The 21,435-nt window shown below is 43.5% G+C and overlaps 1 protein-coding gene across 1 annotated transcript in view; it reads right to left on the bottom strand.

Annotated features, from left to right (window-relative positions):
• Window positions 1-19,344, bottom strand: part of LOC115090982 (transmembrane protease serine 11C-like) — a 54,785-nt gene extending 35,441 nt beyond the window's left edge. The window contains exons 1-3 of the mRNA XM_029600731.1: window positions 19,261-19,344; window positions 6,861-6,908; window positions 3,087-3,255 (exon numbers count right to left, since the gene is read on the bottom strand). Coding sequence (XP_029456591.1) covers window positions 3,087-3,255; window positions 6,861-6,908; window positions 19,261-19,282 — 239 coding nt within the window. The 5' untranslated portion in view covers window positions 19,283-19,344. The remainder of the gene's footprint in view (window positions 1-3,086; window positions 3,256-6,860; window positions 6,909-19,260) is intronic.
• Window positions 19,345-21,435: the final 2,091 nt, after the last annotated feature.

The following is a 21,435-nucleotide window of genomic DNA, read 5'->3' as shown; positions in this document are numbered from 1 at the left end:
AGGGTCTCAGACCAAAACTTCAACAAAACGAAACTTTTATTTCTGGACTTTCTAGCAGTCACAGATGATCAATATTAAAATTCACTGCTTCCTTCAGGGATCGTAGGTTCTTAAGAGTAGTAAGGAAGCAGCAAGAACCCAATACTCTTCCTGAAAAAAGCAGATGAGTTTTTAGTATTCACATCTGCACCCAGAATTCTCTGTGATTGTCTGTCTCATCAGGACAGTTCACCTCATTTGCAAAACTGTACACAAGGCTGCTGTTCTTCCTAGGCTGCCATGGGACACCACCCAGGAGCCTAGGAATAGTTCATTGGTCCCATGGCTTAGCCTTTCTCGGGCTATGTAGACTAGAGATGTGAATCGTGTGCCCGATCGTCTTAACGATTGGGTTCAGCTAGAGGGGGGGGATAATCTTATCGTGGGTGATGTGGGTGATGTGAATCGGAATTGGTTCTGATTCACATCGTTATTTTTTTTTTTGGTGAGGCCCGACCCTTTAAAATTAACCACTTACCATATGACAGGGTATCCGTGCCATTGGCCGGCTCCTGTCACATGGTAGGAGCACTGGATGGCTGGCGCCATCTTTAAAGGTGGCGGCGGCCATATTTAAGACGGCGGCAGCCATCTTTAAATACGGTGGCGGCCATCTTTAAAGATGGCGCCGGCCAGCCAGTGCTCCTACCATGTGACAGGGGCCGGCCAATGGCACGGATACCCTGTCATATGGTAAGGGCAAAGGGCCATCGGCGCCATCTTTATGAGTGGCAGCCGACGGCCCGAGAACGGGAGATCGCTCCCGGGTCCACCACTAGACCACCAGGTAATTTTAAAATGTTTTGGGGGGCTCGGGAGGGTGGGGGAAGCTAAGGGGTTGTTTTGAAAGGGTCGGGTGGGGTTTTTTTTTATCGGGCCATCGGCGCCATTTTTGAGTGGCAGCCAAAATGGCGCCGATGGCCCGAGAGCAGGAGATCGGTCCCCGCGCCCCCACTGGACCACCAGGTAATCGTTAAAAGTTTTGGGGGGGTTCGGGAGGGTGGGGGAAGGTAAGGGATTCGTTTTATAGGGTCGGGGTGGGTTTAGGGGTTTTTTTTGGTGTGCCGGGTTTCCCCGCCCTCCCCCCTCCCCCGATTTATGATTTTTCACGCTAAATCGGGGGAATTTCTATTGTATCGTGACCCTTAACGATTTTTGATGATTTAAAATATATCTGACGATTGTTTTAAATCGTCAAAAAACGATTCACATCCCTAATGTAGACTAGCTGCCTTCCTGTCTCCACAATCGCCAAATATCAATAGCAGGAACCACCAAGACTCTACTGACACACCTCGGTTCTGAACTGCACCTTATAGCGACCTCAAAGAAATGTGCCCCAGAGGCTCTCCTTCATAACACTGCATTGCAGGAATAGACCAAACCCCCCTTAATAAACCTCCGCCATAATGACTCATCACAGTAACCCACAAATAGAGGTTAAGTGACATCCCTGAATATTTCTCCAAGGCTAATTTTTAGTGACCTAGGGCTTAGTTCAGGGCCCCTGTGACAAATGTATCATCTCTACCCAGCTACTTTGTTGTTTATTTAATAAACAAATAATTTCACATGAATTATTTGTAAAGCAGTATAGGATCTTACAGTGCATATGAATGTAATGCTGTTATGAAGTGTTCTTCTGCTTTATTAGTGGTGATTTGCAAATAAAAAGAAGGTCTGTGATGGAAATGTTTCCTAATTAATTAAAAACTGTGCATACAGTTACTGATAAAATCCAAACTGTACGAGAAGTGTTTCTAACAGGAATTCATATCTATTGGCAGACAAGACTTTTCTTATATGGAGGTCCATTTTCAGTCACTGGCTGGACTGCAAAGTTATCCAGATACATTTATCCGGCTAACTTTGGAGGAATATTCAGTGATTCAGCCACACTACTGAATATAGACAGATAACTTAAAGATAGATAGATAACTTTAGGACAGCTCTACAGCATGACCAGAGTTAGCTGGATATGTTATTTGGCTAACTCTGAATATCTGAATAATTTATCCAGCTAACCTAACTCCTCCTAGAAATGCCCCTACATTATCCAGCTAAATCTTACCCAGATAATGAACTATCTGGCTAAAGTTAGCTGGATAAGTGCCCAAAACATTCAAAAGTTGGTATTTATCCAGATAACTTGTGAGTTATCCGGCTAAATGTCTCTGAATATGGACCTCTTAGAAATTAAGGTTGACTTCAGGTAACAGGTCAGGTCTTCCATTCACAGTGCCACCTAGGGCTGGGGATGGTGCGGGGGCAGCGTTCACAGCCCCTCCACACCAGGATAGGGAGTGGAGGGGAGAGGGAGTCTCCGCTATCGCTCAGTCAAAGGTAACATCTACTGGCTGGATCCAGGGTGCACGCACCCAGGGGCGGATTGGCCTATCGGGGGATCGGGCATCCCCTGGTGTGCCGGTCGCTCTAGTCACGTGGTCTGCCGAGCGAGGCTGTGACAGAGCCGCGCTCAGCAGACCATGTGGTATCTCTGGTACTGGCCGGGGCGGCGAATCCCAGGGCCGGTCATCAGCGGGAATCCGCCCCTGCACGCACCCCAGATTCTGGAGAGACCTGCAGTCTGTGGCTCCTGGCCAAGGGCTGTTACCTCAAGGGCTGGGCTAGGGGTGCAGGTGATAAAACAGGGAAAGACCCCAGGTGATTTTGAATGAAGGCTCATTGAACCGTAACCCAAAAAGGTTGCTTCCAATTGAGACAGAAGCCCAAATGAGCAGCAGGAAACTGCTGGATTAAAAAAAAAACAAAAAACAGTTTGAAAGGTAGATCGATCAATAAACAGCAGGAAATACCTGCAAGACGAATAAGCTCTTCATTTAACAGGTTCCAATTTTGAAGACAAATATCAGCGAAGGTTCAGGTAGGAAGTGCTGAGAGTGAGACTGTTCCCGACCCCTGGTTTGCACCAGCAGGACTCAGCAGTTCAGTCTCACTGTAAATGCTTTTGTCCTGCATCTTTGCTTATATTTTCCCGGACATCCTGAATGTTGGCGATTTTTTTTTTTTTCTGCATGGGATCTTACCATTCAAAGCAGTGCGCCGCAGTCACCAACCACGAGTCACTGACCAAAGATGCGCCGCAGCTGTGACTCCCAAGAAACCGAAGGCTGGCTTGCCAGGGCCAGTCACCCATCGCCGCAGCCGTGCCTCCTAATATCCTGCTGAGTGGCTTTAGGATCCTTCTGCCGCAGCCTGCCGTGAATAAGGATTTAGAAGTCAATTACTCGAGACGGGAAATGCAGAGAATCCCTGGCACGACAATTCCTGTGTGCGAGCAGAAGAACAGTTTATGTGTCTAAAGGCAAAGTGGGAGGGGGACACAGATTAGAGTGACCCATCTCTCCTACTAATGCAAACTCTGGTGCTGCAATTTTTTGGAAATGGGTAAATAACATTTTTTTATTTGCCCAAGCTTTCAAAATGAGAAAATAAGCAGACGTTGTTGGGCACTTTGGCACTGTTGCCTTCATATCTCTGATGTCGCAGTTTGAACAGCTTAAATTTAAAATTCCAGCATTTGTTTCAGCTCAGCGTACCTGTTTGATAGTTTCTTTTTATCTGTTATGTAATTTAAGATTGTTTCCCACATAGAATGCTAGATAGCTGTGGGTAATAACATATTTAAAATAACTAAAGTTTTCTCCCACTTAGGCCATGCTTGATGATATGGTAGGTCAATACTCAACAAGATAAATGCTCCTGAAGTTTCTTGAATACAGTTCTCCCTTCCATTCTGCTCTCTGTATTTAAAATGTATTTTGTATAGGAAGCTCCTGAAGACCTGGAGAAAACCAAAAACTTCTAACTCATGGTTGCAGAAAAATATTCTCTGCTGTCTATACTTTCCTGGTGTGCCAGGAGGCAGATCCTCAAGCTTTGCTTAAAAATAAGAAAGAACTCTGCTGCCATAAATCCATTGCAGCAAAAGGCGACCTGCAGCTCCTGCCATAGCCTTGTCGGTTGCACGTGCCTACTGTCCACGTTTTTAAAATGCAAAATTCTGGGTAGAGGGTAAAATGGTTGCTTCAGATAAGTTGCTGTTGGGGATGGGACACCTGGGCTGGCTCCTCGCATTTCAGTGGCGTCGCTGTGGGATGTCTGCCACCGGCCGTGAGAGATCTACGTAGTCTCATAGCTCTCTAACATTGACGGTATGGCTCCACGTCAAGAGGGGAAGGACTGAGCCCAGTCCTGCTTTCACTTCCATCTCATCTATGGATTTAGGGTTTCAACTTCTTAAGAAGCAAACATCGAGATTATGCAATGAGAGCAAAAAGCAGAGCTGTCTCAGCCTGCACTTCTGCTATGGAGCTGTAAGGTCGCCTTTGGGTGGGGGAGTCCAGTTTAGGGAAGGCACTTTCTTCCATGTGGTACTGGTGGCCGTAAATACATTTGGCATACCATGCTTTTGACCTGGACCGTGTCTTACACGGCTGGCAATGGACGGAGATAAGATGAGATAGCTGCAAGGGATTATTGCGCTTTGTGTTCCAAGAAGACACACAGGCATTTAGCTGCTTTGCTTTCCTACTCTTGGGGAATAACAACACACAGCGCAGGAAGCAGGGGGAGAAAGGGCAGAAGGAAATTCTAGGAACCCTGTGCTGCTGTTAGCCACAGAGCTCACCAAATGACACTATTGCATATGTATAATGCTTGCAAGAGGAAGAAGAGCAGAGGTGATGAAACGTGCTAAGTTGCTTTAATTTTAGGTCTCCATAACACCACCACGTCCTAGGCTCCACAGTGTTACAATTCAACTACTACTGCTACTACTGATCAGGCACCCTTGGCCCCAAAAAGTAATTTCTAACATGCTGACATCTCACACACCTATTCATATCCTATCTATTTTAGGGCTTTTGGTGTTTAGCTCCATTCCAAAAGAATGCCCAAAGCAGCTTACAAAATATATCACAAATAATACAAAGTTAAAATTTAAAATAATTTGACATAAGAACCAAACAAGGCTTAAACCAACAGACATAAGGTAAAAATAATGTCACACGCAAAAATCATTCATACCATATAAGATACAATTCAGGATATTGATATTACTAAAAATTAGGGGTGTGCATTCGTTTTGAACTTAAATGTAAAACGCAACTTATTTTTGTTTTTTAACTTAAAAAAGTGATGAGGCGAAAACGATCGGATTTCCAACTTATTCAACATAGCTATGTTGAATACGTTGGAAATCGCCCCCACAAGCTGGCCAAAAGTTCCTTTTGGGTGCAACGAGGGTCCCGGAGCGAACACGCGGGGAATCACGTGACGCCGCGTCACTCCGACGTGATGCCGACGTCACGTGCTCCTCGCAAAGGAGTTCAGAAATGGCATCCTGACTCCCCGCTGGACCTCCAGGGAGTTTTGGTAAGTCTTGGGGGGGGGATTAAGGAGGGTGAGGGGTTTAAATTTTTATTTGCACGTATGGACATAGACTCAACTTATAGAATTCTCCATATGTCCATATTGACCGAAATTGACCCCCCCTTTCGACTTATGGACTTATGAACATAAACTTTTGCTCTGCACATCCCTACTAAAAATGACTTCAGTTTGTAACAGTGATTTGATAAAAACAAAGATGGAAAACCCAATTACTGCTTTCCAGCGAGTTGCTGCACAGACTTAATATGTTAACGATAAATTGAATACCAACACAAGGGGAAACCAATGCCTATATAGCAGGCATACACCAGTTAATAAAAACACCTACTTTCCAATTTTGAGTATAAAATTAAAGAGGAGGCAAATAAACATGCCTTTAAAATCTTACAAAACCTCACATAATATTTAATAACACAGAGTTCCTTGGGGAGTACATTCTAAATTGTGGGAGCAGCACAAGAAAACTTTTTCTTGCAAGTGCTCTATTGTCTTGCTTTAGATATAATTAGAGGGTATAATAAGTAATACGGCTTGGCTAGATCTGAAGGATCTAGACGGAGTGTAAAAGGAGAACGGTTTTTCAAATATTGAAGTCCTAAATTTTACAGAGCTTTGAATGCTAAAACCACTATCTTTTTGTCCCATTCAGGCATTTTATCTTGCTTCTTTGTACTTCCAGCTCAGGGAATCAGGGCTGGGATCTGGCACCATAGGGTTTAATCACAACTTCTGTTTCCATATCCCCCTCCTTGCCCATAACATACCTAGCCTGGTGATTGCAACGATGTTCCTGGGTCCTGGGTCAGGGCCATGCATCAGGGCTCTAATCATAGGTCCCGAATCCAGCCACTAGGTGTCACCGTTTAGCAATGACCATGGTTCCCTCTCCCAGGGGCTGTAGATGCTGTTTCCAGCCCCAGCCAAGTGGGGGAGCAGAATACCTGACTCAGGGTTCAAACCAGACAACGTTTGCATGGCCATCCACAGCACTTGCCGCCTCAGCCTCAGGGCTGGCCTAAAACCACTATCTTAAAGTGGATATGGGCACCTATAAGGAGTCAATGTAGCTCTCTCGATCAGGTTTAATATGCGCTTAGAATTTTAGACTAGCCACTACGCAAGCTGATGCTTTTTTGGATTTGCTGGAGTTTATAAATACTTTTCTAAGGAAGAATGTTACAACAATCCACTCTGAGTAGGTCCTCCTAATTAGTTAGACTCTGAGACATATTTTTATAAATTCATCTATTTTTTTCCTTGACGTGTTAGCCTATTTCATTGCCTCTTCTCTTCTCGCTGTTAATTTTTTTCCAGTAGTTAAGTGATTTGCTTCTTCTGCAGGATACTGAGTATAATGCTACAGTGCTATAATGCATGCTACAATGATAAGATAGCTTGATACATACCTGTAAAAACAAATGGAGTAGTTGTGGTTGTCATTTTGGTAGTGGAGGCTAAAAAGATAAGAACATAAGAAATATCATATTAGGTTAAACCAATGATTCATAGAACCCTGGCATCCTGTCTCAGATAGTGACCAATCCAGGTCACTTGGAAGAAGTACCCAGCAGATCATAATGAGTTGGCGTTCCCTAAACATATTTTATTTATTTTTAAAAATGTATATCCCACCTCTTCAAGGTTTGAAGCAGCTTACAGGATCACATTCATAATATACTCCTGGGGGAATTCTGTGCTATTGCGGAGCACAGAATTTGCACAGAATTCCCCTCCTGCGCAGAATTTCCAATTTCTGTTCAGAATTTGGAGCAGGACCTGGCGTGCCACGAATGGATCCCATCCCACTGCAGCAAAGATGGAGCAGATCCCAGCATGCTGTGAGCAGAGACCATTCCTTTCACAGTGAAGAAAAGCAGGCCCAGGCCTGCTGCATCATGGCGAAGAGGGAGAAGACTGCAGCATGCTACACTGCGGCAAGGAGGGAGAAGGCCATGGTGTGCTGTGAGTGGAGTGCATCCCACTCGTGGCAAAGATGGTGCAGGTCCTGGCATGCCGCAAGCATAGCCCATCTCACTCTCGGTGAAGATGGAGATGCAAGTCCTGGTGTGCTGCGAGCGGAGCAGGCTCCAGTGAGAATGAGTCTAAGTGTGGAGGTTGTTTGTATGAGAGACTGCAAGGCTGTGTGTAGAAGTGTATGTGTGTGTATATGTGTGTGTGAGAGAGAGAGCATGAGTGAGGGGGTGTGTGTGTGTGCCAGACCGAAGGAGTCTTTGTGAAGAGATTGTGAAGGAATGTGTGAGAGATTGGGCGCTGGTGTGGACGAAAAAAGGAATGCGTGTATGTGGTAGAGTGAGGGTGCTTGTTTGTGAGAGAAGGAGCCTGTGTGAAGGGATGTGTGTGTGTGTGTGTGAGACAGAGAGACAAAGAGGGAGTCTGTGTGTAAGGGGTGTGTGAGAGAGAGAAAGGTAGCCTGTGTGAGGGTGTATGCATGAGAGAGAGGGAGCCTGTATGAGTGTGTGTGTGTGTGTGTGTGCGCGCAAGAGAGAGCGCCTGTGTGTGTGAGAGAGAGGGACAGAGGGAGCCTATGTGAGGGGCAGTACTGAGACCCGGGCCGCTGGGACTTAGGCAGACCTTTGAGAGGTCGAGGAGTTGTGAGGTCGGTGCAAGGGCCAACTGGAGCTTTGCCACTGGAAGCCCGAGGTACCCCCAGGAGGAGCCTGTAGGGACCCAAGCCGCTGGGACTTAGGTGGGCCCTTGGAGACAATGGTCCAGAAGAAGTCCAAGGTCAAGTGCCAGAGGGTCGTTGCTTACCAATCCGAGGTCACACACCGAGGGATCGCCGCTTGCCAGTCCGAAGTCACACATCAGGAATCACCGCTTGCCAGTCCGAAGTCATACACCAGGAATCACTGCTTGCCAATCCAAAGTCAGATACCAAGGAATCACTGAGACGAAACAGGAACCAGGAAGCAAGGATCCGCAGCACCAGAAGACTCGCCGAAGCAAGCAAGCTCGAACAATGCTGTTGCCAAGTCAAGGAATGAGCAGAGGAAGTCTCCTTAAATACTTCCCCTGGCCTGATTCATTGGAAACAGGTGCAGGCACTTAAAGGGACGAGGTCCTTTTAAATTCAGCAAGGAGGCGCGGCCTCGTGCCTAAGATGGTGGCGGCCATCTTGGATTTCCGGCAGCGGAGGAAAGCTGCCTGACACTGCGAGGGAAGAGCAGGAATGGCTCCTGACCCGGCGGCCACCGCGGAGGCCTGCCGTCACAGGTCAGGTAGGGGGCCATGGCTGCGGCCATCCGCGGAAAACAACAGTACCCCCCTCTTTAGGGCACCTCCCAGGAGGCCTGGGTTTGGACGGATGATCTCCATGGAACTGAGCAAGTAAGCCCCAGTCTAGGATGTTGGCCAATAGCTCCCAGGTGTTTTCTTCGGGGCCGAACCCCTCCCAGGCTATCAGATACTCCCATCTCTTTCTATGCTTCCGAATATCCAAGACCTCTCGGACCTGATAGGTGAGGTTGTCTTCAGAGGTGATAGGTTGGGGAGTCGGAGGCCACGAAAGCACCAAGGGCTTCAAAAGAGAGGCATGGAACGTGTTATGGATCTTGAGTGATAGTGGTAGTCTAATCTGATACGATACTGCACCAATCTGACGGAGGATGGGAAAAGGTCCAATAAGTCGAGGGGCCAGTCATGCGGAAGGCAATTTCAGACGGATAAACTGTGTGCTCAGCCATACCTTTTGACCAGGTCTCAAAGGCGGGTACGGTGTCCGTCGCTGATCTGCATATCTTTTTGCCACCTGACTGGCTTTGAGCAGTGCGTGCCGTGTGGAGACCCAAAGGCGATGCAGTTCGTCCGCTGAGAGTTGGGCCACAGGAGACGTGACGGAAATGGGAACAGGCAGTGGCGGACATGGTTGCTTCCCATAGACTATCTGGAATGGAGAGGATCCGGTGGCAGTAGAAAGGTGTGAATTGAGTGCGAAGTCTGCCCATGGAAGTAGACTTGCCCAGTCATCCTGTTTCTCATTCACATAAATGCGAAGGAACTGCTTAAGGATTTGATTCATCCTCTCTGCTAGGCCATTGGTTTGAGAGTGGTAGGCAGAAGTATAGTCCAAAGTGACGAACTTCTGGCAGAGGGCCCTCCAGAATCTGGCGGTAAATTGGGGGCCTCGGTCCGAGAGGATGCTACTGGGTAGACCATGCAGTCTAAAAATGTGCTGGATAAACAGCTGGGCCAACTGTGGTGCTGATGGCAACACAGGAAGGGGCACGAAATGTGCTATTTTACTAAATCGATCTATGGTGAACACAGAAAGAATAGATGCCTTAATCTTTTTCGATACTTTATTGATGCAGAGACGTTCCTAATGAATTGCCCGACTCAGGCCGAGTTTCGCAGCTTCACAGCCGCTGCCTCAGGGGCTACAAATAAGCAATCATCATTAAACAAATAAATATCTCACAACAAACCATATTATTAAGATCTTATAAATATTAAAAAGAAATTTATAAAAGTTAGGAGTTATATTCATCATATATGCATTTTTAAATAATTTTAAAAGGTTTTTTTAAAAATGTTTTGCTAATCGATTAAGTTACACACCACACCTATAGATGTAATGGATGATAGGCACTATTTTAACAATAGTAATCTTTTTGTTTTATAATTTAAGACAGCACTTCAATAGTGAGTATTCATATAGACTGCAGCACACGTATCAATGTAGTTAGCAGAACCGGGACATTAACCACGCCCAGTGTTATTAGAACCGGGACATTGACCACGCCCACTTTTTGGTTGACAGTTTGCGATACTTTTAAAAACATTTCAAGTAATCATTTTTATATGTGAATACAGTTTTTAATCCACAATTTTGAATGGATATAATTTAGATTTTCTTCAGAAAAATTTCTTATATTTACTGTTTTTTGGCGCCAAAATTGGTTTTTAAAAATGGCCACCGGGACGAGACTTGCATTAGTTGCATAGCAGAGACTGCGGTTTGCCACATAAGCTTGCATTTGGACCTATTGATTTGAAGGTAATATTAAATCTTAAATAACTATTTATATGAGAACCATTGATAATATTTCCTGCATCTGATGTTTTGGTTTTTGTTTTATACATCGTTAGTAGCAGAGTTATTATTAGTACTGATTTTAGCAGGAGTTTTTTAACAACATGTTCCGGTGCCTCTCTGCTTCTCCCATTTTTAATGAATAGCGATGTTTATAGTCTTACTAGTGAGAATGATATAAATAGTTAATAAAATGTTGAATGTGCGCTGCTGTTGTTAGTTCGAAAATTGAGTTTTTAAATTTACAATCGAAGGTAGCACTTCCATAGACCGCAGTGTACTTTTTCAGAGAAGGTGTCCACATCGGGACACTAAACACGCCCACTGGCTGATTGACTTCATTTACTATTTTACTGATGGATTCTAAATATTCGACTTCTATATACAAACATAGTTTTTACTCTTGAGTAGACTTCTATTAATATTTTTTCTATTAATTATTTTTTATATTTATTGATTTTTTGGCGCCATAACTGGAGTTTCCATAAGGGCTACCAAGACGCGGCTTGCACGAGTCGCATAGCACTAACTGCGGTTTGCTGCACTGCTTTTAAGTTTTGTAAAAAATTTTTAGAAGTATTGACTTTTTTGTTAATATTACAGATTCATCTTTTTCATCACATGTCCCGGTGTTTTTCACCCTCTCTCCATGATGTTAAATTCATTAGCAATAATGATAAAAGAAATATTATTCGAATGTGAGGTATGGAAATGGAGTTGATAGAAGATCGAGTGTGTGCTGCAGTTGCTATTAATACTCTCTTGTTATGTTTAAATAATAAAATTATGTATGTTATGTAAATTTTAGATCAATAGAGGATTGATTAAGCAAGATTACCATTGGTAGTACTGTTAATCTATTTAGGTTATGCTATCAATTAAAATGCTGATATAAGATACAATGTATAACAACATTTAAAACTTGTATGCTATTTGTTGTGCCATAATTAAAAGATTTGGTGTGGTGTACTAATGGTTCTGGCATGAAATGTGATTAATTATATTTCTATGCCATTTTTTTAAATTTGCATATATGAATGATTAGAATTTTTATGAAATTTACATATGGTGTAATAGTGGGTTTTTTTTAAATTTGCATATATGAATGATTAGAATTTTTATGAAATTTACATATGGTGTAATAGTGGTTGTTTCTTCTTTTTTAGTACTTTCAATTGTTTTATCATCGCTGGCATTTTTTGATTTGAGTGGATCATATGATACCAATGATTTGAATTTTGGAGGTATAGTACTGTCTGATGTCAATGTTTAAGGTTACTGTTCTTTAGTTTTTTAATTATTTAATTGTTTTTTATTTATTTATCTATGTATTTGATTCTATCAGTAGATTTGCTATTTCATTTTTAGATCTTTAGAATGTTTAAAAAGGATTTTTATTAACTTTTATAAATTTCTTTTTAATATTTATAAGATCTTAATAATATGGTTTGTTGTGAGATATTTATTTGTTTAATGATGATTGCTTATTTGTAGCCCCTGAGGCAGCGGCTGTGAAGCTGCGAAACTCGGCCTGAGTCGGGCAATTCATTAGGAACGTCTCTGCATCAATAAAGTATCGAAAAAGATTAAGGCATCTATTCTTTCTGTGTTCACCTGACGGTACCATAGATCGCCTACCTCTTTGTTTTCTTGGACCTAAATCGATCTATGACTACCCATATGACAGTGTTCCCACCGGAAGAAGGCAGATCAAATACGAAATCTGTCACAAGATGGGTCCAGGGTTCCATGGGCTCTGGTAATGGCTGGAGCAAGCTTGGGACCGAATCTGGAATCCTCTTATGACGGGCACATGATTGTCAGGATTCCACATGGGATCGGACATCCTTGTTGACCTTGGGCCACCAATAGTAGCAGAAAGGGTCTGTAAGGTCCGATGTTGTCCCGGATGACCTGAGCAACGGGAGTCATGAGCCCACTTCAGAACTTGTTGCCGCAAGTGCGGCGGAACAAGAGTTTTCCCGGGACGGATAGTCATGGTGGTGGACAGCAGGACGCGTGATGGCTTGATGATAAACTGAAGATCATTTGAAGTTTCTGTAGTCTCGAAGATACGGGACAAGGCATCAGCCTTAAGATTCTTCCCGGCCGGCCTATAACGTAAAACAAAGTTGAAGCGGGTGAAGAATAATGCCCATCGTGCCTGTCGAGGATTGAGTCACTGTGCCCAATGCAGATACTCAAGATTTTTGTGGTCCATGTAGACCGTAAACGGATGTTGGGCCCCCTCCAACCAAGGACACCATTCCTCTAAGGCCACTTTAATGGCTAGGAGCTCTTTATCGCCAATGGCGTAGTTCCGTTCTTCCGGGGAGAGAGAGGAAGGCACAAGGGTGTAGCTTGTGGTGGTCTGAAGCCTGGCTCAAGACGGCCCCCACGCCTTCTGAGGATGCGTCCACTTTTATGACGAACGGCCGTTGTGGGTCTGGATGGTGAAGGCACGGCTGTCGGAGGAACGCCTCTTTAAGGCGAAGAAAGGCAGCCACCGCTCCAGGAGGCCAGTTCTTGGGATCTGTGCCTTTTTGAGTTAAGACCATCAGGGGGGCGACAATGGATGTGTAATGGGCGATAAATGAGCAGTAGTAATTGGCGAAACCAAAAACCGTTGGAGTGGCTTCAGTCCGGAAGGTTGCGGCCATTCAAGAATGGCTTTTAGTTTCTGGGGATCCATACGGAATCCTTCACTGGAGATGATATACCCCAAGAAAGGGAGAGACTCCCGCTCGAAGAGACATTTTTCGAGCTTGGCATAAAGTCTGTTTTCTATTAGGCATTGAAGTAAGAACATAAGAACATAAGAAAATGCCATACTGGGTCAGACCAAGGGTCCATCAAGCCCAGCATCCTGTTTCCAACAGTGGCCAATCCAGGCTATAAGAACCTGGCAAGTACCCAAAAACTAAGTCTATTCCATGTTACCATTGCTAATGGCAGTGGCTATTCTCTAAGTGAACTTAATAGCAGGTAATGGACTTCTCCTCCAAGAACCTATCCAATCCTTTTTTAAACACCGCTATACTAACTGCACTAACCACATCCTCTGGCAACAAATTCCTGGACGACGTGCTGATGGTGAGTGGCAAGGGAATCAGAGAAGATCAAGATGTCGTCAAGGTACACGACCACACAGTGATATAGCAGGTCGCAGAGTATTTCATTCATGGTGTTTTGAAACACCGCCGGGGCATTGCAGAGCCCGAATGGCATCACTAGGTACTCATAATGGCCGTCTCGGGTGTTGAAGGCCATTTTCCATTCGTCTCCCTCCTTGATGCGGATCATATTATAGGCCCCTCGGAGATCTAACTTGATAAAAATGTTTGCACCTTGTAGACGATCGAAAAGCTCGGAGATGAGGGGTACTGGTCCTTGACAGTTATGGTGTTCAGGCCCTGGTAATCGATGCAAGGGCGAAGGGTTCCATTCTTCTTTTCAACGAAGAAGAACCTAGTCCCCGCTGGGGATGTGGACTTGCGAATGAAGCCCCTCTCCAGGTTTTCTTTAATGTATTGAGACATGGATTGTGTCTCCGCAGGCGAAAGGGCATAGGGGCGCCCCCGAGGAGGTTCCATGCCAGGGAGGAGGTTGATGGCACAATCAAATAGCCAGTGAGGCGGGAGTGTCTCGGCCTTCCGCTTGGAAAAGACGTCCGTGTACATGGCATAGGAAGTTGGCAGGCCTTGGGGACTGGCGAGAGCAGTGGAGCATTGGACTGGAACTACCGGTTGAAGGCAGCTGTCATGGCAATTTGGCCCCGATTGGGCTAACTGTAAAGTTCTTCAGTCGAACTGGGGACAGTGTTCTTGAAGCCAAGGAAGTCCCAGGATGACAGGGTATACAGAATGCTCCAGGACATGGAAGGGCATCCGCTGACGATGAAGAAGCCCAATCCTCAACTGGACGGGTTCCATGATAAGTGTCACTCGTCCCGGGAGGGGCTTGCCTTGAATCAATGAGATGACCAATGGAGCTGGAACACGGACCTGTGGAATCTTCAAGTGTTCCACCAGACTCTTCATAATGAAGTTGCCGCCGGCTCCGGAATCTACCAGAGCTAACGTGTGGAACTCACTGTCTGCGGACGTTAGTGTAACTGGTAGAGCTAATAGAGGTGCAGGTGTGGTTAGGCCCAGGAAGAGACCTCCTTCAGGTCCTAGGCCTGGGAGTTTCCTGGCCACGCCGGGCATGCGGCTACTTGATGGCCCGCCATGCTGCAGTAGAAGCAGAGTCCTTCTCTAATTCGCCGCCGGCGCTCTTGTGTGGAAAGTCTCCCATGGCCCAATTGCATGGGCTATTCAACCGGTGTTCAGGGGGCTCCCGATTCACCCTTGGGAGAAGGCGAGCGTCGAGGGCATCTCGAAGGAGTCGAGGGTTTTGTGGTCATCTGGGCCTCTTGGCAGCGTTCTTGATGGCGCCGATCAATACGCCCTGCCAGGTCGATGAGGGCGTTCAAGGACCTAGGTAGCTCCCGGCCCGCGACCTCGTCCTTGATTCTGGGGCTGAGTCCCTGAAGGAAGATGGTTCGTAGACAGTCAGAGCCTCAGCCGAGCTCCTAAGAAAGGGTCCGGAAGTCAATGGCAAACTCGGCCAGCGTCCTTGAACCTTGGCGCAATTGGAGAGGTTTGGGCCCGGCGGAAACTTCCTGTGTGGGATCACCGAAGCTCATCCGGAAGAGCTCCCAGAACTCTCTCAAGTTAAGGTTAAAGCTGTCCTTGAACATGTTCTCAAATAACTTTAACCCTGTTCTTGGCCAGGTCTAGATTTAGTGGAATAATTTATTCAGTTAATTTGGAGTTAGCTGGATAAATTATTCAGCTAAGCCATCTTCTCCTTGGAATGCTCCCGAAGCAACTTCAAGTTATCTGGATACATTTTATCTGGATATTGAGTTATCTGGATAATAAGTATCTGAATAAATAGCGGCAATATTCAAACTGTGGCATTTATCCTGATAACTTAAATGTTATCCAGATAAATGCCTTTTGAATACTGACCTTAGTATTGCTAAATATTGTAGGAGTAAAGCTAGCGAGCGCAGAACAATGACACAAGTCGGCTTTTGCAACCAGAATTTAGAAAACTTTTTTCAAAATATATATCCAATATACTATTTCTTTATTTAAACAATTTTTATATACCGTTTTTTTTACTGGGAGGTAGTCAAAACGGTTTACATAATGAACATACATATTAATAACAAATTAAGGGGATCATTTATAAAAAAACACCTTTAACACTTGTGAAAACTGTTGTGTTTCACGGACGTGGCCGCCCGCAGCCACGACCCCCTACCTAACTCTGCGTCTGGGGCCGCCATGGCAGCACGAGATTAGCGGGGCCGTTGGCCTCCCGTACCCCGATGAAGCTTCCCGCGCTGGCTCACGGCGGGGGAGGCACCCCAGGCCTTCCCCTCGCGGCGTCGGGCCGCTCTGCACAGACTCCCGGATCCAAAATGGCCACCCTGCCCTTAGGCGTGAGGCCGCACCTCCTCTCTAGATTTAAAGGGCCCTCGCACTCCTAATTGCCTGCACCTCCTCCTATGGGCTAGGCACAGGGGAAGTATAAAGGGAGACTTCCTCCACTCACTCTTTGACTTGGCAAGTCTGCTTGCTATGGTGAGTCTTCTGGTTCCTCGAGTTCCTGATTCCTGGTTCCTGCTTCTTCTCGGTGATTCCTCGGTGTGTGACTTCGGACAGGCAAGCGGTGATTCCTCGGTGTGTGATTTCGGACTGGCAAGCGGCGATCCTTTGGTGTGTGACTTCGGACTGGCAAGCAGCGATCCTTTGGTACTCAACCTCGGACTTCTCTTGGACCATCCTCCATCAAGGGCCCACCCAAGTCCCAGCAGCCCGGGTCCCTATGGGGTCCTCCTGGGGGGACTGCAGGCTTCCAGTGGCAAAGCTCCAGTTGGCCCTTGCACCGTCCTCATGCCTCTTCGACCTCTCAAAGGTCCACCTAAGTCCCAGCGACCCGGATCGCTACGGGCTCCTCCTGGGGGGACCGTGGGTCTCCAGTGGCGAAGATCCAACTGCCCCTTGCTCCAACTTCATGCCTCGGCACCCTCTCAGCGTCCATCAGAGTCTCCTACAGTGAGGATCCAGCCAGCCCCAGCTTCTGTTCTGCCTCACCACCCGACGGGGGAACCTGCGGAGCCATCTCCCAAGGTAATACCAAGTTCCCGTTCGGCCCAAGGGTTCACGAATCTCTTGATCATAACAAAAACGCCATAACGCATGTTGCGATGCAAATTAGGAAAAGGGGAGGAGTTTGGGGTGGGAATTCTGGCCAAGTGGGCTGGCTTATCAAATTGCACTGTTTTAACTACACCTTTTTCATTAAGCCGTGTGATATGGTTTTATTGCTCTTTGTGATAGTTTTGCAAATAGCTTTTAAGCTGCTGGAGAGAGAGAGAGAGCGAGAGAGAGAGAGAGCTCTCATACTAGGTAGGTATTTATACCTCTATATGAAGCCCACCTAGGTATTAGTGTAGAGGATAGGGGCCGCTTTAATATTCAGAGTGAGATGTACAAACAAAACAGTTCACTCTTGTGAAGATTTGATAACCTTCGGAGTGAGGAAACTCAACCTAGGTTGAGAGAAGATTGCACAAATTTCATCTTTCTGTGAGTTTCCTCACTCCGAAGGTCATCAAATCTTCACAAGAGGGCACTGTTTTGTTTGTACTTCTCAATCTGAATGTCAAAGCGGCCCCTAGTATGAGGGCTTTATAGCTAGTCTCTCTCTCTCTCTTTCCAGTGGTTGTAGGTAGGAATTGCAACAATTTGGGTACTTACCGCAAAGTGCGAAAAAGTTATCGCAGTTTGCGGTAATACCTATGCGAAGTGCTAAGATATCACACTTTGCGATAAACGGCCTATTACCATAAAACATGCCCCTTTTCCTATTGCATGCAATATTTAGTGCATTTTGATAAATCCAGGCCTAAGATAATAAATACAGACAATGATAATCAGAGTAGATTAGGAAGTAAGTTAGAATAAAACATGAGGATAGACAACATAATTCAAATCCAAAGAAAGAATATTAATATCCACTGAGTGTAAAAAGCTTGCAATAAATATTAAAATAGGTCTACAGCCTGATGAGCTAGTCAACGAAGGTGAGAGTTGAGTTGTCATTTGTTACTAGGGAATGCCTTTTCAAAAAGATAGGTTTTCAATTTAAAACAAATTAAGAACAAGAAAGTGAAAATGATGTCTACACACACATTTTCTAGCACTTTTCATCTTTACTGTCTTGAAAATAAGCTGTCTGAAAGCTATAATGTTATCATGAGGGTCAAATGAATTTTATCTACATAAACCCTCATGATTCATATAACACCAGAGCTCTTGGCAGCAACTTTGCAGCCAGTATTGGGAGAGTTTATATACCTTACACACAAAATGACCACTTCCTTGTTTATCTGCATTTGGATTGACAAATTTGCAGACAAACCATGCATGCTGTAAATCAATGGTTATCAGTCACATGTGAAGTGAACACAAACATACCTACAAAACTAAAACAAAACTGTACTGCAAAACTGGCCAAGAAAACAAAACTCCCAAATAACTTTTCAGCACAAATCCTAGGATATCAGCCTTACAAGATACATCTAAACACAAGCCACAATGTATTGGTCAAGTCAAACTAATCAACGGAACGAAAGACAGGATTTCCTTGGCATATGGAATTTGCTGAATGCTTTGTTCAGTAATTTTCAAACCATTTTCCCTGCAGAAATGGGAGTATTATATAATTGACATGTGTATAAACTTATGCATGTATGTCTTGTTTGCATGTAGGTTTACCTGGACTGTGTGGAAGCATTCCAGGGGATGGGATTGAGGGCAGAGTTTTCACTTTCATGCATATGTTTTTTTGATTTTAAAAAGTATGTGCATACGTTTACATGGGAAATCTACACACTCTGAAAATGCAGGGATTTTTGGTGGGATAATTTTCAAAGCAAAGGTATACACTCACATATGTTCCCTTTTGAAATGTGGTGTAACTTATGCGCATTTTTGCCTCATAAGTTACCTGTGAGGTTACAAAATTACCTTCCCTATGGGCCCACTTTAAAGCCAAATATTTAATTGCATAAGAGTGGCTGACGATATCTAGTCAGAAATACTGAATTAGCTAATGGTACTGGCTGATCTGGAAATTTTAACCACACAGAGCAACTATATATTTGAATCAGGATCTTATATTTTGACAAATAAAACACATAATTACTTTCTGTGCTCAAACATACAGTTAACGTTCCCACTAATATGTTTGAAATGCATTTCATGCAGGTTTAAGATACATTTACTCAAATGCTTTTGTCATTTAAATTTATTTATTTATTTATTTATTTATTTATTTATTTATTTATTTAAGGCTTTTATATACTGACTTTCTTGATACAGATCAAATCAACTCGGTTTACATCGAACTAAGCAGAAATTATAACCAACAATTCAACAATTGACATTTTGAAGGAGCATAAAAGTAACATTATAACATGGTTGCCTTAACTGGGAGAAGGAAAAAAAGAGGGGGGAGAACGAAAAAAATAATAAATATATTAATTAATAATAATAAATATATTAAATATATTAATAATAAATATATTAATAATAAATATAACACAGTCACCCTCTTGTTTGCAGGATAGCAAGGGTCTACACTCTTTTTTGTGTATAAAGTACCTCCAGATGGAATAAACTGCTTGAACTTACCAGTGGAGAGAAAAGTAGGCATGTCTGTGGAGAGAAAAATAGGCGTGTCCGTGGAGAAAAGAGAAGGCACGCCTGCAACTGGAATTTCTGAAATAAAATAAAACACACAGCAGCTTGCTGTATGAAACACTTTTTTTTTCTAGTTCAGAGTCTGGTGCACAGAAAACTCTAGATATTCCCTTGGGAGAAGATAAAACTTGCTTTGCATAAAATATGTACCAGTACCAAGAAGACAACAAGCAACTCACGTATGCATGTGCCGTCACAATACTTCTGATGATGAAGGCAGTGCTAGCTCCCGAAAGCTAGTCAGGAAATGTATTAGGTTAGCTCAAGAACTAACTTAATACATGTTCCACACTAGGAAATCCCCAAACCCTATTCCTCCAGCTTCTGGAATTACATCTTTGAGAAACGGGAGGGCTCTGAAGGTTTTATTTTCATGAGCTGAGAATGACCCTATTTTTCATGAGTGGCAGAACCTTTATATGAAGGAGCACACCTCTGTAATGCTCTCCTGTTTTTCTTTCTCTGCTACATTGGGCTATAATGCAGGAAGCAATTAGCAGTTTTATTTATTTATTTTTTATTTAACACATTTTTTGATAGATTGCTTTAAGGTTCAAAGATTAATCAAAGTGGTGTACATACAAATAAAATATACATCATATACAATTACAATCAAAATTAAAATTAAAAATAAACAGAGCATAAAAATTAAACACAATAAAAAAATAAAACTTATCAATCAGTCCCTTTTGCAGATCTTATGATACCAGCCTCACACACAGTATAATCTAACACTGTGGAAAGAGCCACATTTTAAGTTGTTTACCAAATTGTAAGTAATTCGCCTCTTTGGGGATTATTAGGATTGGAGAGATCACTGAAAAAGCCCTTGATCTTACCTAGCATCTTTGTATCATTTTAAAAGAAGGCACCACAAAAATTGGCTAGACTGTAAATTTCTCCGAAGTTGATAGCATTGAACCTTTTCTCGCAAATAATTTGGAGCCATACCTCTCAATACCTTAAATGTTGTGGTCAAAAATCTTAAATTTTAAAAGTGACTCCACTGGAAGCCAATGTAAGAAAGATAACATTTCATTTACTGGAGTCCTTCTCTTACACCCCAATACTGTTCTAGCCACCAGTTTTTGAACAATCTGCAATCTTCGCAATAACCGTTGGGGTAAGCCTATCACTAGTGCGTTTACATAATCCAAATGTGAGATAATCATTTATAATAGTTCAAAGGAGAGTACAATAATCTTAAAATCTTTTACATCCAAAAAAGGTTTCAGTTTAACTATCATTCTCAATGTCCCAAAAACCAGTTGCACAATCTATTATTTATTTATTTATTTTATTTAAAAGCTCTTCTATACCGTTGTTAAGTTAGATAACCGTCACAACGTTTATATCAAGGCACGATAATGAATAAAGTAAGTGGTATAGATTACAATTAATTATGTGCCATCATAGTGCGGTAACAATTCACTTCAATAAACTATATGTGTACATTAAGCTTGTCTGTAGGGAGCATATTGGACGGAAAGAATTTAACCTTAATGTGCATTTGTAGGTTACAAATAACCACTTCTAGTTTGGTGCATCCTGATCAATCAACTGTTTTTTTCCTTCTCTTTATCTTTATAAAATGCTTGTTTAAATAGCCAGGTTTTCGGATTGGATTTGAATATTTTGAGGTTTCTCTGTAGCCTTATTTCGAGTGGCATGGTGTTCCATAGCACGGGGCCAGCCAGTGATAGTGCTCTTTCCCTAACTTGTGTGAGGCGGGCTGTTTTGACAGAGGGAACAGTTAGTAGAGCCTTATTAGCAGATCTTAGGTTTCTTTTTGGGACATGTATGCGCAGAGCAGTGTTAAGCCAGTCAGCTTTTTCATCGTGGATTAGTTTATGTATTATGCATAATGCCTTGTATTGAATTCTTTGTTCAATTGGGAGCCAGTGTAAATCGGCAAGTGTTCCTGTAATGTGATCATTCTTTTTTTTGCCAGTTAAAATTCTAGCAGCTGAATTTTGTAATATTTGTAGTGGCCGAATTGTGGATTGTGGTAGTCCTAACAGTAGGGAGTTGCAGTAGTCTGTACTTGCGAATATCATTGCCTGCAAAACTGTGCGGAAATTGTTTAGTGTTAGTAGAGATTTAAGT

Source organism: Rhinatrema bivittatum, chromosome 1 (genome assembly GCF_901001135.1).
Source record: "Rhinatrema bivittatum chromosome 1, aRhiBiv1.1, whole genome shotgun sequence".
Lineage (NCBI taxonomy): Eukaryota > Metazoa > Chordata > Amphibia > Gymnophiona > Rhinatrematidae > Rhinatrema > Rhinatrema bivittatum.
Note: the sequence above shows the minus strand (reverse complement) of the source record. Positions and strands in the feature narration are given on the sequence as shown.